Below are 15,529 nucleotides of genomic sequence, written 5' to 3' on the forward strand. Positions count from 1 at the left end.
CCTGGGCCGCTCCCGCGGCATATGGAGGCTCCCAGGCTAGGGGTCTAATCGGAGCTGTAGTCTCCGGCCTACACTAGAGCCACAGCAACGAGGGATCCGAGCCGCGTCTGCAACCTACACCACAGTTCACGGCAATGCCGGATCGTTAACCCACTGAGCAAGGCCAGGGACCGAACCCGCAACCTCATGGTTCCTAGTCGGATTCGTTAACCCCTGAGCCACAACGGGAACTCCTCAGGAAATTATTTCTAAGTGAGTCTTGTCCCCTAAATAGTAAGTTCCAGACTTAGCTTGCTCATTGACATAGAAATCTCTTCCCAGAGATCTTTGCTCTGACTTTTGTTTAACTTCAAAGAATATTGCTTTTTTCCCAGTTTCTCTCTGGGGGTTGAAATTAATAACTTGAAAAGGAAATCCTTTACTCTAATCACATTTTCAGGGATGTCCTCATGCTTGGGGCCTAAGTCAACCAGAATTAATACTGTCTGCACAAGGTTCCGTGTCCCTGTGGTTAAATGCCAGAAGCTATTGGAAAGGGATGGTGTGTTTGTTGCTCGAGCCTCTTGTCTGGTCCTCAAGATCACCAATATGTGGTCCCGTTTTTGTGGGCCTTACTGCCTCCCAAAGCTGGACGTTTCTGTCAGGTATCACCTGCATTTCATGACCCTTGATATTTCTAGCCATTGTAATTCACAGTTAGGCATCTGAAAACCGCATTGCCTGTTTCTGGCTTCCAGAACCCTACTGCAGTAAGTGCATATCAAACTGTAGGTTGCAGTTTGCTTTTCAGCATGCCTATTCCAAGGAGGGGCTTCCATGTGGCTCTTTTTTTGTTTATTTTTATTTTTGTTTGTTTCCTTTTTTCTTTTTCTTTCTATGGCTACACCGGTGACGTATGGAAGTTCCTGGGCTTGAAGTTGAATCAGAGCTGCAGCTGTGATCCACACCACAGGCGCAGCCAATACCAGATCTGAGTTGTGTCTGTGACCCACACTGCAGCTTGCGGCAACTTGGGATCCTTACCCCATTTAGCAAGGCCAGGGATCGAACCTGCATCCTCACAGACACCATATTGGATTCTTAATTCACTGAGCCTAAATGGAAACTCCTACAGGGCTCTGTCTTTACACATGTGCCTGTAGGAAGAGTTCTGTCAAGGACCAAGGCAGAGCTAGGAGACTCTTTCCATAAATAATAAGCAAAACATTGCATTTCATGTTCATTCATTTCCCCATTCATTTATCTGCCATATATTTATTGAGAACCTGCTATGGTCTTGACATTCTTTGAGATACCAAGTGTAGAATAAAATAAAACAAACAAGAATCCTGCCCTCCATAGAGCTTACATAAAAGGGCGGAGGGTAGGTTGCCAGGAGAAGAAACAGGAAATCCACAGATTTTTTTAAAAAGCATAACTTCAGATAGTGAGCCCCATGAAGAAAATTGGTCAAGGAATGCAACTTGCAGATAACGAGACAGGATTATGATGTTAGAGGGTGGCTACTGTCTGTAGAGGTGCCAGCATACAAGCTGCTCTTCATTAGTAAAAATATCATCTGAATACAAAGACAGTGTCCAGTTGAACAATGCTTTTTCCATTCTGGGAGAAAAGCTGGGTGTGTGGAGTTACATTTCTTGATGATCACACGTCTTCACAATTTATGTCTCTGAACACAGATATGGAAGCATACACTTCAAGAACTGACTGATTCTTTTATTTTCCCCCTACAGCAAAGGAGAAAGGAGAGAAGAAGTTATTTGGTTTCTCCTTCGTCCCCCTGATGCAGGAAGATGGTAGGACTCTTCCGGACGGCACTCATGAGCTCATTGTGCATAAGGTAACAGCAGTCAGGGGTCGGGCTGTGCAAGTCTGGGCTGAATTATTAACTCACTCTCTTATCCTCACTCTGGAAAAGAGAACCAAAAAGGACTCCAAAGATACTCTTTTGGAAGATTGCTAGAAGGAAGAGTATCTTTTTTTTAATTTTTATTTTTATTTTATTTTTTGCTTTTTAGGGCCACACCACAGCAAATGGAGGTTCCCAGGCTAGGGGTCAACTTGGATGTGTAAGTGCCAGTCTACGCCACAGCCACAGCAACACCAGATCCTCTGTGACAGAGCCGTGTCTGCGACCTGCACCACAGCTCACGGCAACGCCGGATCTTTAACCCACTGAGCCAGGCCAGGGATCAAACCTGCGTCCTCAGGGACACTAGGCACATTCGTTAACCACTGAGCCACAATGGGAACTCCAAGAGTGTCTTTTTGTAGAACATTGTCTCTATATTCGGTCGTATTCTAACATATTTTAAAGATTTTTTTCATCTTAATTTAAGTGTAGTTATGAGGATCAGTCTATATGTCGACCTTAAAGTCCTTTCCATTGTTCTCAGAGGATTAGATAAACCTCAAAAAGAAGTTTGTAAATATTCCCAATATCTGCTTTCTTATCTGAAGATCTGTGTACCCCCAGAAGCACATTTAGCAAGGTCAGGCTGCACATTTTTCTGGTCTGCTGCTCTAAGCAAGCAGAAAAATGGCTCTCCTTTGTCATGACAGCTTTAGTGGTTGTTAATTTCTATTTTTGGCATCAAGAATTGTCAAACACATTTGGAATCAAGTGTAATGTAGTAGATAATAAAAAGAAAGTTCTCGAAGCAAGAGATCCTCAGAAGTTAGCTGACTCTGCTCGTGATAATGAGGTGTAGAAGTACTAGCAGCTATGAAATAGAGAACTAAAGTACACGATTTTCTCCAAAATATTTCACCTTTTCGTGTCTCCATTTCTGGAACCATATGCTATTCCAGGCCCTTGTCCACTTTCACCTGGGCTAACTAGTCCTGCCAACCTGGGCCTTAGCTCCCTCTAGTTCATTTTCCAGCCAGGCTTGAGGGTGACCAGTCTAAGGTGCAGATCTAACCAGGCCTCTTCCCGCTTTAAACCCATTGAAAAGCTCCCTGTTGCCAGGAGAGAAAATTGCAGGCTTCTGAGGGTGTGTCCGGCTGCCTCCTCTCTCGCGTCACCTCTCACCACCTCCAGTCTTTCACTTGAAGCCACAGCCACATCCAGCCCTTTTTAGTTCCTCACGTCCTGTCTACTGGTTCCCCCTCCTCCACCTGGCAGTCCTCCCCTGCCTCCCCGCAGCCCACTCCTCATGTGCAGAGGCTCACCTGGGCCAGAACCTTTACTGGGGAGCATGGTCCCCCAGCCTCTGCTCCCTGTGTTTCCATCTGGTTAAGCACCCTCCCCTGAGGTCCCTGGGAATCTTCACACATCTCTTACCTGTCTCCTCATTACATTGTCGCCATCGTCTGGTTGTCCCTTGGCTTACTCTGGTTGCTTTATGAGCCCTTCAAGAGAGACAGCTGTGTCAGAGGGGTTTGTGACACATGGCAGGTTTGCAATGGAGATATAATGAATGAAGGAAGGACATTACGAACAAAACCCCTCCAAAACGAACTTTTGGCGTTCCCTGGTGGCTCAGGGGGTCACGGATCCCGTATTGTCAGTGCTGTAGCACAGGGTTGATCCCCGGCCAGGAAACTTCCACATGCCATGGGTGTGGCCATTAAAAAAAAAAAAAAAAAAACCTCTTTACCTTTGGATTAGTAATATTAAACTGAGTGTCCATGCACAAGACACCTGGTAATTTTTGTTTGTGCGTATGTATATGTATATTTCTTTAATCATTTATTTTTCTTGTTATTTGTTCAAGAACAAATAGCAAGACTGGGCCCAGACTGCAGGGCAGGCCCTCTTCTAGGCACTGGGAGTACAGTGACGAGCCAGACCGTGCTGGTCCCTCCATTTCTGGCACCTCCATTATCTCAGCCTAAAAAGTGACTGAAAGGAGCTTACAGAGTTGAAATACAAAGAAAAAATATCTTAAAGCAGTGTAACCACTAAAGCAAACAGAGGCGCTAAATGCAGCAGCCACCTGAGAGGATCTCTTTATCTCACCTTGAGGTCTGAGGCCCCTGTGGGTGAGGTAGATAACATGACAGGCAGTGTCTTCAGCTCTGCTTTTCCAGAAGATCTAAATGGTACTGGAGAGGAAGGTTTGTGATCTTGCCTCTGCGCAGCCTTAAATCACCACCCAGAAAAGGCAGGGCTAAGATAATCATTAGCTTCCTAACAGTATTTTGAAGAATAAGTTACTTCTTTATGACATTTCACATGTGGACTTTCTCACCATGGTTCGGAAGGTGTTTTGGGGGCAGGTACTAAGTTTCCAGTCTGGTCCAGGTTGACTTCCTCTAAACGAACGTGAACAGTACCAAGATTCTTAGTTGTGATTAGAGACACTCATGTACTTAAAATGCCAGGAAGACAGATTTCTATATGTGAGTATTTAGGAGTCCAGCTGCTGCTAAATCCCAGACAGAAAACCAATTCTCCTCTGTTGCAGGGGCCTGTCAAGGTGCTTTGGGCAGAAACATTTTTCTCAAAAGTAGAGCTTTGAATCATCTCAAGCCTTTGTACAAATTTTCACTGAATCCCCAGAATTCTGATCCATAAAGCATAAGAAAATATATTTGAGCATAAACGTTTTAAAGGACAGGTGTTTCCAATGCTCTTCCTCCATCACAAAGGAGGCTCAGGATGGTATTCATAGAGCATCTAATTTGGGGCAGACCTACCTTGCATAGACCCATCAGGAAGCATTAGCTCCACAGAAAAACCCTTAGTAGCTGTGTTGCCTTATGATTAGGGTTATTCAGTGTTACTTAAAGAGGTATGGAATAGGAGTTCCCATTGTGGCTCAGTGGTTAACGAACCCGACTAGTATCCATGAGGACACACATCTGATCCCTGGTCTTGCTCAGTGGGCTAAGGATCTGGTGTTGCCGTGAGCTCTGGTATATGTCACAGATGTGGCTCGGATCCTGAGTTGCTGTGGCTGTGTTACAGGCTGGCAGCTACAGCTCCAATTCGACCCCTAGCCTAGGAACCTCCTTTTACCTCGGGTGTGGCCCTTAAAAAAAAAAAAAAAAGGGATGGACTACCTGCCAAGCATAACATCTTTTGTGTTCAATCTAGTGGATGCCATGGTTTGCTTTTTAGTAGTAATAAGCCAAGAAGTTCAGTTTCAGGTTAAGGCCACTTGCAGGTTATGATAATAAAACCATATTATGAGCATAATGCTGATCCTTCCTCTGCCATGGCAGGAAGGCACATGGCGTGCTGATGATTGCAGCCTTGAATTTATTGTTTAAAAACAAAACAAAAACAAAAACAAAGAGGAGTGGATTTCAAATTGCTGCTTTAAAAAAGACCCTGTTTAATAAGTGGTATTGAGATGACCACAGTAGGTGTTGGAGGGAAAAATAAAGCGCTAGATCCCTACCTTGCTTCTTATACCAAAACAAATTGCAGATTAAATGTGAAAAATAAAACTGTAAGAGCCTAAATAATACAAATGAACATTTTTAGAAAATTCAGGTAAGGAGAGCCTTTCTAATGATGCCTCTCAAGTGTTAGAAATCAAGTACCAAAAAAAAATATATATATATAAGTTTGGCTACATAAAGCTTAAAACCTCTTTATTGATAGAACCATCATAACCAAGACTAAATAAACCGAAATATGGTTGCAGCAGAGCTTACAAAGGGGGACTATTCCCAATTTACCAAGAATTATCACAGACCAGTAGAAAAAGAATATTAGATAAATGCAACAAAAAATCTATTCAAAAATAATAAATGTCAGTATATAGAATAAATATAGAGTAATCAAAGAAATGTAAGAGATTTTCAACTCCAGAACATTAGTCATATCTCCCAGTGGCAGATGGCTAAATCCAAAACCTGTCTATGGAATTACCAACTTGCTAGTAACCATATTTAATCTTATTAAGTTTTGTTATGTTGCTGCATTCTCGTAGGATTGTTGTCTTCCTTAACTTTGTAGGGATGTTTTTGGCTACTCCTCACCAGCTACCTGCTGGAAAGCAAGTTAAGAAAAGAGACTGAAATAATGAGTGGAAGAAAATTCTTTTCCCAAAAGTCAAGTCTCTTAAGGAGAATAATGTGAGGAGCCAAAAAAGGAAGATGGGAAGTTAATAGCTATGTGTTCAAGTCTCCATTCTGACTTAGTCCAGTGAAGGATTTTTTAATTCTCAAAAGTACATTCTCAAATACCCTCAGTCTAGTAGGTATGTATAAATAAGCAATAATAATAATAGAGTCTACCTTTTAAGAAATTGGGGTTTTGCAAATTCATTATTGTTGATTAATGCCACTGTGGCTCAAGTGGCCCAGCTCAGCCAGGCTGGGGTTTTGCTTGGTAAAGAATTTGACTCCTTTGACTGGAATTTATTGCATCTGAGCAAGAGAAGGGCCAGGTAAGCAATAGGCCAAATAGAGGATTGATCACGTTTTCTGGTTGGAGAGGGAATTAATTTAATGTGCTGGCCTAGATCGCAAAAGCCTTTTGCAAATCTGTTTATTTCACTTTTGCTACCTGAGAGTTTGTTCCTAAACCCTTTGTGGCTCATAGTTCTTTTCCCTGTAACTTTTCAGTTTCTACTGCTATATCCCAGTTCCCCACCTGGTCCCCAGAAGGCAGCACAGCCCCTCGATGCACGTTACTGTCTGCGAGGTGAATTTCTCAGATTAAGTTGCTCTCTACTCATCCTTTCCTTTAGTATGTTTGTAGTTATAAGTAAAATGAAAAACAAAAATGAGAGGAGTCTGAGAAATTCAGAGAGACTGATAGGTTTACCATCCATCATGCTGTTCAGAGAGCTCTGCATATTTCCCCAATTATTCTGCAAGAGACGCCCCAGTAACCATGATCACTGGCTCTTAGGCAACCACAAACATGTTTGTCCATCTGGGTTTGGGCACAGGAGAATTTGATCACATAACCTTTGTTTTGTTAATAAACACCTGCAAAATTTAATTTAAAAGTAAGTAACCTGGGGAGTTCCCATTGTGGCCCAGTGGAAACGAAACCACCTAGTATCCATGAGGATGCAGGTTTGAGCCCTGGCTGGCCTCAGAGGGTTGAGGATCCGGCTTTGCTGTGAGCTGTGGTGTAGGTCACAGATGCAGCTCGAATCTGGTGTTGCCGTGGCTGTGGTGTAGGCCAGCACCTGTAGCTCTGGGAATTTCTATATGCCGCAGGTGTGGCCCTAAAAATAAGTCAATAAATAAAGGTAAGTAACCTGATAAGTTTAGCATGAAAGCATACCAAGCTGAACACAGAAGCATTTGATAGGTGGACTTGATGTTAGCACTGAAGGCTATTAACGTGATGGGCAGAGAGCTCTTTCATTCTCACTAACACATACCACTGCATCTTCGATCTTTTTAAAATGCTCTGCCTCCGCTGAAACCTGGCTCTCCTCTGCTGAGAGAGCTTCCTGGGAGGCCTTGGGAGTAGAGTGAGCTCACCTTCTAAAGCCTTGTCTGCCTCCGCTGAAACCTGGCTCTCCTCTGCTGAGAGAGCTTCCTGGGAGGCCTTGGGAGTAGAGTGAGCTCACCTTCTAAAGCCTTGTGTCCATTGTCTGGAGGTCAGATGTCTCTAAATGCTCCAGTGCCCTTCAAGATGCTGGTCCCCCACCCTCTTGTATTCCCTGCCCTCCATAAGGCTCATTCCACACAGCTTTCTCCCCTTCCTAGTTACCTGTGTCTTCTTCCCCTATGTGTTTTGCTGGCCAGCAGGGAAGATGGGAGGACAGGGTGGTGGGTAGCTGTGTGCTTTCCTCCTATCGGGCTAACCCCTCGTTCAAAGTTGTCTGCTCCTTCTGGTTGACCGGGCCAGTGTCCCATCCCTTGTTTCTTGGTCACTTCCATGCCAGTGACCTTCATTTGTGTTCTGCCCCCTTGTGGTCTCTCCCTTGGCCGGGATGCATGCCCAGCCAACAGGACCTGCCATGAGGGTGCTAAATAAATGCTGGACACATGCATGGATGCCTGGGTAAACAAGATCATTCAGAGCCACTTCTGATCAAAAATCATAAATTCCTTGTATACTGACCACAACCTTCCAATTTTCTGTCTATACCTGTTTTTCTGTCTTATTCTCCTCCAATGCCTGACCCTTTCTTCTTTTTATTGTCCAGAATGTCCCTTGATCTTTAGTTCTGCTGTGCCTACATGGGAAGAAAAAACCAGCCCCGGATCAATCTCTCACCATTGCCCCCTTCTCTCCTCCTCCCTGGGCAGCTGAATGTTAATTAGTGGAGGGAATTATGCAGTTGTTATTGGTTAGCATGAGCCTGATGGGTACAGGTGCAGGACTGTCTACACTGCAGGCAAACAAATCAGCTCCCTCTCTGAGTCCCCAAAGGAGCCATGGACAAGACATTACCATTTTGCCTACCTCACCACTTCCTGTCTCCTCAATAGAGAAAACAGAAGCCGTCCAACAGGAACTTCCTTAACTTGCTGTGTTTTCTCCTTTGCCACCTGCAAACTTATCTGCATCCTTCCGTTCCTTCCTGCCTCCCATCTCCGGGGGGATGGGGCAGGACTCCTTGCTTCAAGGCTGATCCTTCCACCTGCTTCCCTCAGGATCTTCCTCCTTCCTGGCTCCCCTGGGAGTCCCCTCTTCTTGCTCCTCCCACTGTGCTTCCTCTCCTCTAATAGTGGTTTCAGCTTTTCAACACACTCAAGCCTTGTTCCTGAAAAAACAAAATTGCAGGCACCACCACTCCGCCTCTGCCCTTCCCATCTCAGCCTCCTACAGGAAAGGCCAGTCGTCATTGACTGTCTCCGCTTCCTGCCCCTCTCTTCCATTTGATCCTCAGGCGACTTCTGTCCCCACGGCACAAATGAAGTTTCTCCCTCCAGGTCACTGGTGCTCATGTTGGGGCCACAGCCTCCAGACACTTTCTCAATCTTTCTTTATTTGACTTTCCCTGTAGCACGTAACACTATTGATTATCCTTCTTGAAAATCCCGTATTCCATGGTCTGTCCAGTGGTGTTCTCCTGAGTTCCAACCTTCTTCTCCTTTAAGAACTCTCGTATATGCAGCTGAGATGTTAGTGTGATCATGGATTTAACCCTTGAGCACCTTCTGTGTCTCCTATGCTCTAGAACCATCTCATCCACTCCTGTGAATTCGCTTGCCACATCTCTGCTGCTGCTGGCCAGATCTGCATTTGTAACCCAGAATTTTTTATCAGTCTACTGAACATCATCAGTTGGGTTCACCAGAGACATGTCAAAACTCACCTGGTCCGAAGCCGAGTTCTCTCTCCAACTCTCTGTTCTCTCCTGCTCTAAGTAGAAATCTTCAGGCTTTTTTGACTTCCCAACACTCACACCCTGCCCCCCCCCCCATATTATAGACACCTGGTTTCAGGACCAGTCAGTGCCACCTCCTTGATAGTACTTTAATCTAGGAAATTTAAACCCGAGACAGGTATCACAGTCACCTTGAGGTTTGTTTGTTTTTTGTTTGTTTGTTTGTTTTTTCTTAAGATGTTTAGGGTAGTCCTAAGGCTTTTTTTGGTGTTGAAAAACATCACATGCTTCAGCCATACTAAACTACGTTTTGCTGTCTGTCTGTGTGTTCTTGTCTATGTATTGTTTATTTCCTCGTTGCATTTCCTGGACTTTTTAAAACAGTTGTTTGTCAAGATATTTTAGACTTACAGAGGAGTTGCAAAAATAGTACAGAAAATTTCCATATACCCTTCACCCAACTTCTCCTTATGGTAACATCTTACATAACCATAGCACATTTATTGAAACGAAATTAACCTTGGTATAATACTGTTCACAGGAAATGTATTTGGATTTCGCAAGTTTTTCCAGTCATGTCATTTTCTGTTCGAGGATCCAATCCAGGATCCGTCACTCCATTTTCCATTTCCATGCCTCATCTCCGTAGCCTCATATATGTTCTTCCCTCCCCCCAGGGCTTTTGTATGTATTATTTCTTCCATATAACCTGTCTTTCTCTCCCTTGCCTGCCTGGCGAGCCTCTTACTCTTCATGACTGAAGTCAGATAGCCTGGTTCCCACAAGGCTTTCTCTCCCTTCCCTGGCAGAGCTGGAATGCAGGGGCCTTCATCACAGCAGATGAGTGCAGAGGTCAGATGAGTCACACTCTCATGGGCAGGGTCCGGGTTTATTTCCTTGTTGCATTCTTCATGTGAAATTAAAGGACTGGCAAGTAGTAGGAATTTAATGAAGTGTTAATAATGACATTAAGGATGACTATCATATTGGAAGAATCTCAAGATGGTATTTTGCTGCCCCAACTGTTAAAATCAATCTGGTTTTGATAAACTGCTAAGACCAAGTTCCACTTGGATTGTCTAACTTACGGTATTTTATAGTTTAATTCTCTACTTCCTGCAAATTACAGACCCCTTAATTTGATTAATATACTACAAATATCTGTACCAGTTTACACGTGACTAAGTTTCTCATTTATTTATCTCAGCACCTAGCTTCTGTTATTGCAAGCTCTTATAAATATCACGTTTCTGGGAGACTGTCTATGACTGATCGTTGCATCTCTTTCACGTGCCTAACACACTGGTCAAAAAGTAGTCCAGGGCCTGACACCAACTGATTTTATTTTATTTTATTGTATTTTATTCTGTTTTATTTACTGGCCACACCCATAGCATGTGGAAGTTCTCAGGCCAGGGATCAGACCCAAGCCACAGCAATAGCAGTGGCAGCTTCTTAACCCACTGTGCCAGCAGGGAACTCCATGTACCACCTGATTTTAATTCCGGGCAAAGAGGTAGACCGTGAGCCACACTATATAATCTCAAAGACCACGGAGGGTGCCACTGCTGCATCAAAGCCTGTGCTTTAATTCTTCCCTAAGAGTCTGAAGGAGCACATCTCTCCTGTCAGATCTGATTTTGGTCTTGAGTAAAGCAGAGGGCTGACTTTCATGTCCCTCTTCTCTAATGTGTAGTAAATTAACTTCATGCCATTTTAAAATGACTTGTGCAGATCCCAGCCTATCAAAGCAGGCACAGAGAATTGTCCTTTGCTATGACAATGACATTGTTTTGTTCCCACAGTCCAGCAGCAGCAGCCTCAAGAGGCTGTGGTCGTGTTGCCTGTCTCTCCCACAAAGAATGGCTCAGTTAATTGTTCCCTCATCTCTCTGTCATCATACATCTACCATGACACCAGGGACACTGTAGCTGTGTCTGTCTGTCGCCAGAAGAGAGGACGGTGCCTCGTATTCTCCTCTCCATATTGCCTTTTTCCATGCCTGCACTGGATTTGATGGAAAAAAATCATCCTTATGTCAAAACCAAATCAGCTGAGTTAAAACTGTTCCTCAGAATGCAAGTGATCCGTATCTAACCACCCATCCGGCTCAGGGGTCTAACTGGATTTTGCTGTGGTGACAAAACTCTCTCTCTCAACTCTCTGCAGAGAGAGTTGCAAAGCTGCAGGTTTTTGATGTTGAGCCTGCCTTGCTCAAGATTCACAGGTATTCAGACACCCAACCACAACCTTAAGTCCTGATATTTCCACTTCAAGCACAGGCGGTGCCAGGCTGTACTTTCCCACATTCGTTTCTGTGACTTCACGGCTCTTAGCCCTTCCCATGGGGGAGACTGCTCATTCTCATTTGTTTCCTCTGGTCTGTGTCCTGGTTCCAAGTCATACTTACGGTACAGACCCTTCTCCCACCTGCGGGAAGAACATTTGAGGAATTTCTTGCTGACTTTTCCTCACTCCCTGGCTGGTGAGCTCTGCATTTTCTCTTAAGAGTCTGGACAGGCTTTTGGGTTTAAACCCTTGTGACACCTGCCCCTGCCCCTACCTACAGGCCTGTCTTCTGGAACCCATTTCTATTATTTGCTGCTCTGCAACCTCACTTCTTGTCTGCAGGTTCTGCAGTTTCTCTCTCCTCAAGGGAATGAACCGATGATCTCTTAATTCATCTGTTGGGGTCCCAGGCTCTGCTGTCATGCCTCCTCTTTTCCTCACTGCTCCTCCTCCCCGTGGCATCCAGATCACATGACCCCTTTCACTCCCTAGATGATTCTAGGCCATAGACAAGTCACTTCACAGGAGGACTCCTCGGCTGCCGATTGTGTTCATTGGTACTTTTGTTACAGGCAGGTATGCTAAGAAGAATGTCTTCTAATAATCTGATTCTGCTTCTCTAAACATGTTAGGAGGTTCTTAAAGATGGATTTTTTTTTTTTTTTTTTGGTCTTTTTAGCACTATAAGTGTGGCATATGGATGTTCCGAGGCTTGGGTTGAACTGGAGCTGCAGCTGCGGGCCTACGCCACAGCCATAAGCAACTTGGGATCTGAACCCTGTCTGCAACCTACATCACATCTCATGGCACTGCGGGATCCTTAACCTGCTGAGTGAGGCCAGGGATCAAACCCTTGTCTTCATGGATCCTGGTTGGGTTCATTACCACTGAGCCATGATGGGAACGCCCCCCAAATTAATTATTTTTAAAAATAATGAAACTACTTCAGCTCCACAGACCACTCTCTCTCCCAGGATATCTCCCACAAACATACCCTACTTTTTGAAAACGAAAGTCGGCATGGGTTGCGGGGGTGGGGATATCTTTTTTAGCCATACCTGACATTTAGTATGTTACCTGTAATCAATCAATTTTAAATTTGTTGTAGCAAAGCTCAAAACTTGGTTAAAACAATAGTGGAAGAGCAATTGCGGTCACAACCACTATGTTGTGTAGTAGGTGTGAGCACAAAGTTTGGTTCAGGTCCAAGCTCTGACACATACCAACACTGTGACATTGAGCAAGCCGCATAAGCTCTTTGGGTTACGATGTCCCACCTCATAGGATTATTATCTGAATGAGAAAATACAAAGTGCTCAGCCTGACGTTTAGTAAGCCCTCATAAATGATCGTTGCTTGAATTGTTTTTAAAATCTCCAGAGTTGTGTGATGTGTTAAGGATGCACGCGGAAAACCTCAGAGGACAAGAGAAGATAAGCTATGAGATTTTCTGTGCAATTTCTGCCCGCCCCACTTAAGTTCCTCAGAAATAGATTAAAATTCTAACCCCCATACCTAGGATATGGCCTTGATTCCTACTGGACAAAAAAAAAAAATCAATTCTGAAGCTTTGGTAAATATTATATCAAAAGGTTCATAGAGACCAAAGGGTGATTTTGTACTTTACTGAATTGATGGGTAGAATTCCTGCCCCCTCCCACTTCCTCCCCACACCAATACTAAGATACACACAACACACATATACACACACCAGTTTTATTGGTGGAAGGTCTTAAAATAACTTTTCTATCCAAAGTGATGTTTTATTAGTTGTTGTTTTTTGTACTTGAATAAGGGTGATAAGAGTTTAGCTGTGAGAAGCTATCAAGGTGTCATACCTCAGAACCAGAGAGACTTTGGTGCTGCAGTCTTGGCCCCCACAGGCTGGGGGAGAAGTAAAGCGAACTAGAATAGATGGCAATGACCAGGTCATCAAGATTGGCCCCAGTGAAGGCAGCCAGGACTTGTGGTTACAGTGCCCCCTGCAGGCACAACACAGCCATCGCGTCTTCCATCACAGAAGTGGTCAGTCCCTGACTGCCAGTTGAGCTCCATGAGCACAGCAAGCAAGAATCCTAAGACGCTTTGAGAAGTGCTCAAGAGCCAGGCCGTCTTTGGCGGGGGCAGGGGAGAAGCCCTGTCTCTAGGGGCAGGACTCATGTGAACAGATGGCGCATACCAGACCAGAGCATGCAGCTCCTGGGGAGGAAGCCTGGAAATAGCGAGACAGTGTCCAGACTGGGTTTGCACAAGCCTCCTGTCCCAAAAGGAAGTAGTGGTTCAGCCTACACAACACAAGTCAGGCTGGGGAGGGCAGACCACAGCATGTTCCTAACCCCACAGACGAGGTCCAGACAGGAAATCAGGTCACTGAGGGGCCCTGGGACGCATGGCTTGCTGTCCTCCAAACCCTGATACCACTGAACAAGACTAAGGAAAAGGGAGACAGTGTCTCTGGGTTCCAGAACACTACTTTGCCTAAGCATTTTTTCTGAGGAAAGCATATGACGTGTTCACTTTATAAATATTCTTTAAACCATACATACATTCTTCTGTCTAAATGAAATACCTTGTAGTAATAAAAGAAGGCATTTGGAGTCATAACATGAGAAGCAAATTACAGAGGCTGTTTGTTGTGTTTCTTGGTACTCCTGTTGGTGGGCAGGTGTGCTGGGAAAAACATCTTGTCATATCCCAGTTCTCCATCTCTGAACATATCAGGTCTTTCTTAAAGATTTACTTTTTATTATTTTTTTTAATTTTGTAAATCACACCAAGTAGTCTAGAAAGCCAGAGGGATTCCCTGCTTACATTCCTACCTGTTACTGAGACACTGGCCTTGAAAATATACAAAGTTAAAGAAATAAAGTTCCTAAAACTATATTAATTTATACTCAAAATAAGCTAAACTATACCAGTTGTATATCTGTTAAAATATTTCTTCTCAAAATTTTAACTTAAAATCCCCTTCATTACAAAAGCAGTATACAGATAAAAATAATATAAAAACAGCAGACTCTCATTACCCAGATGATGATGTTTTTGTTTTTTGTCTTTTTGCCTTTTCCAGGGCCGCTCCCGCGGCATATGGAGGGTTCCTAGGCTAGGGGTCTAATTGGAGCTGTTGCTGCCGGCCTACACCACAGCTCATGGCAATACCGGATCCCCAACCCACGGAGCAAGGTCAGGGATCGAGCCCGCAACCTCGTGGCTCCTAGTCGGATTTGTCAACCACTGCGCCACGACGGGAACTCCCAGATGACGTTAACTGTTAACCCCTTAGTGTATGTCCTTCTGGATGTTTTCCTGGATGGACTTTTTTTTTTTTTTTTTTTAACCCAAATGATATGTTTTTAATTGACTTCTGAAAAGAGCAGTTTTAGTTTACAGTAAAGTTGAGAAAGTACAGGAAATTCCTGTCCACTCTCTGCCTCCACACATTATCAACATCCCTCCCCAGAATGGTCCTTTTTTTTTTTTTTTTTAAACCAAGGATGAACCTACATTGAATTTCATCATTACCCGGAATCCATAGTTTACCATTGGGTTCACTCTTGGTTTTGTATATTCTGCGGGTTTGGACAAATGTATAATGACATGTATTCATCGTTATAATAACATACTGCCCTATACAAGTCCTCTGAGCTCTGCCTAGTCTTCTCTTTTCCTTCTCCCAACCCCTGGCAACCACTGATCTTTTTTACGATCTCCGTAGTTTTGTACTTTCTAGAATGTCACATAGTTGGAATCATACAGTATGTTGACTTTTCAGATTGGCTCCTTTCACTTGGTGATTATGCATTGAGATTCCTCCATGTCTTTTCATTTATTTTGAGCACTGAATGGTATTCTAGTTTTCTGGATGTACAATAATTAATTCCTTTGTTCAGGTACTGAAGGATATCTAGCTTGCTTCATTCTATATATTTTTTATATATCTTTATTTATATATTTTTTTAGTTTACTTTTTTTGGTCAGTTATGGACTTTTCCAATCATTAGTTTTTTATCTCATCCAGAACTTGTCATTTAGATTTCAAA

The 15,529-nt window shown here is 43.7% G+C and overlaps 1 protein-coding gene and 1 long non-coding RNA gene across 3 annotated transcripts in view; one reads left to right on the forward strand and one right to left on the reverse strand.

Moving 5' to 3' along the window:
* DOCK4 (dedicator of cytokinesis 4) overlaps positions 1–15,529 on the forward strand; it is a 469,573-nt gene that overhangs the window by 290,288 nt on the left and 163,756 nt on the right. For both annotated transcript variants that reach the window (XM_047763518.1, XM_047763519.1), the window contains exon 16: positions 1,734–1,840. In XM_047763518.1, the coding sequence (XP_047619474.1) occupies positions 1,734–1,840 (107 nt within the window). The remainder of the gene's footprint in view (positions 1–1,733; positions 1,841–15,529) is intronic.
* On the reverse strand, positions 1,219–8,619 carry LOC125117561 (uncharacterized). The gene is made up of 3 exons (XR_007132651.1): positions 8,333–8,619; positions 3,287–3,354; positions 1,219–1,727 (listed from the first exon to the last, which is right to left on the reverse strand). It is a non-coding gene; the product is annotated as an uncharacterized LOC125117561 (long non-coding RNA).

Source organism: Phacochoerus africanus, chromosome 16 (assembly GCF_016906955.1).
Source record: "Phacochoerus africanus isolate WHEZ1 chromosome 16, ROS_Pafr_v1, whole genome shotgun sequence".
Taxonomy (NCBI): Eukaryota; Metazoa; Chordata; class Mammalia; order Artiodactyla; family Suidae; genus Phacochoerus; species Phacochoerus africanus.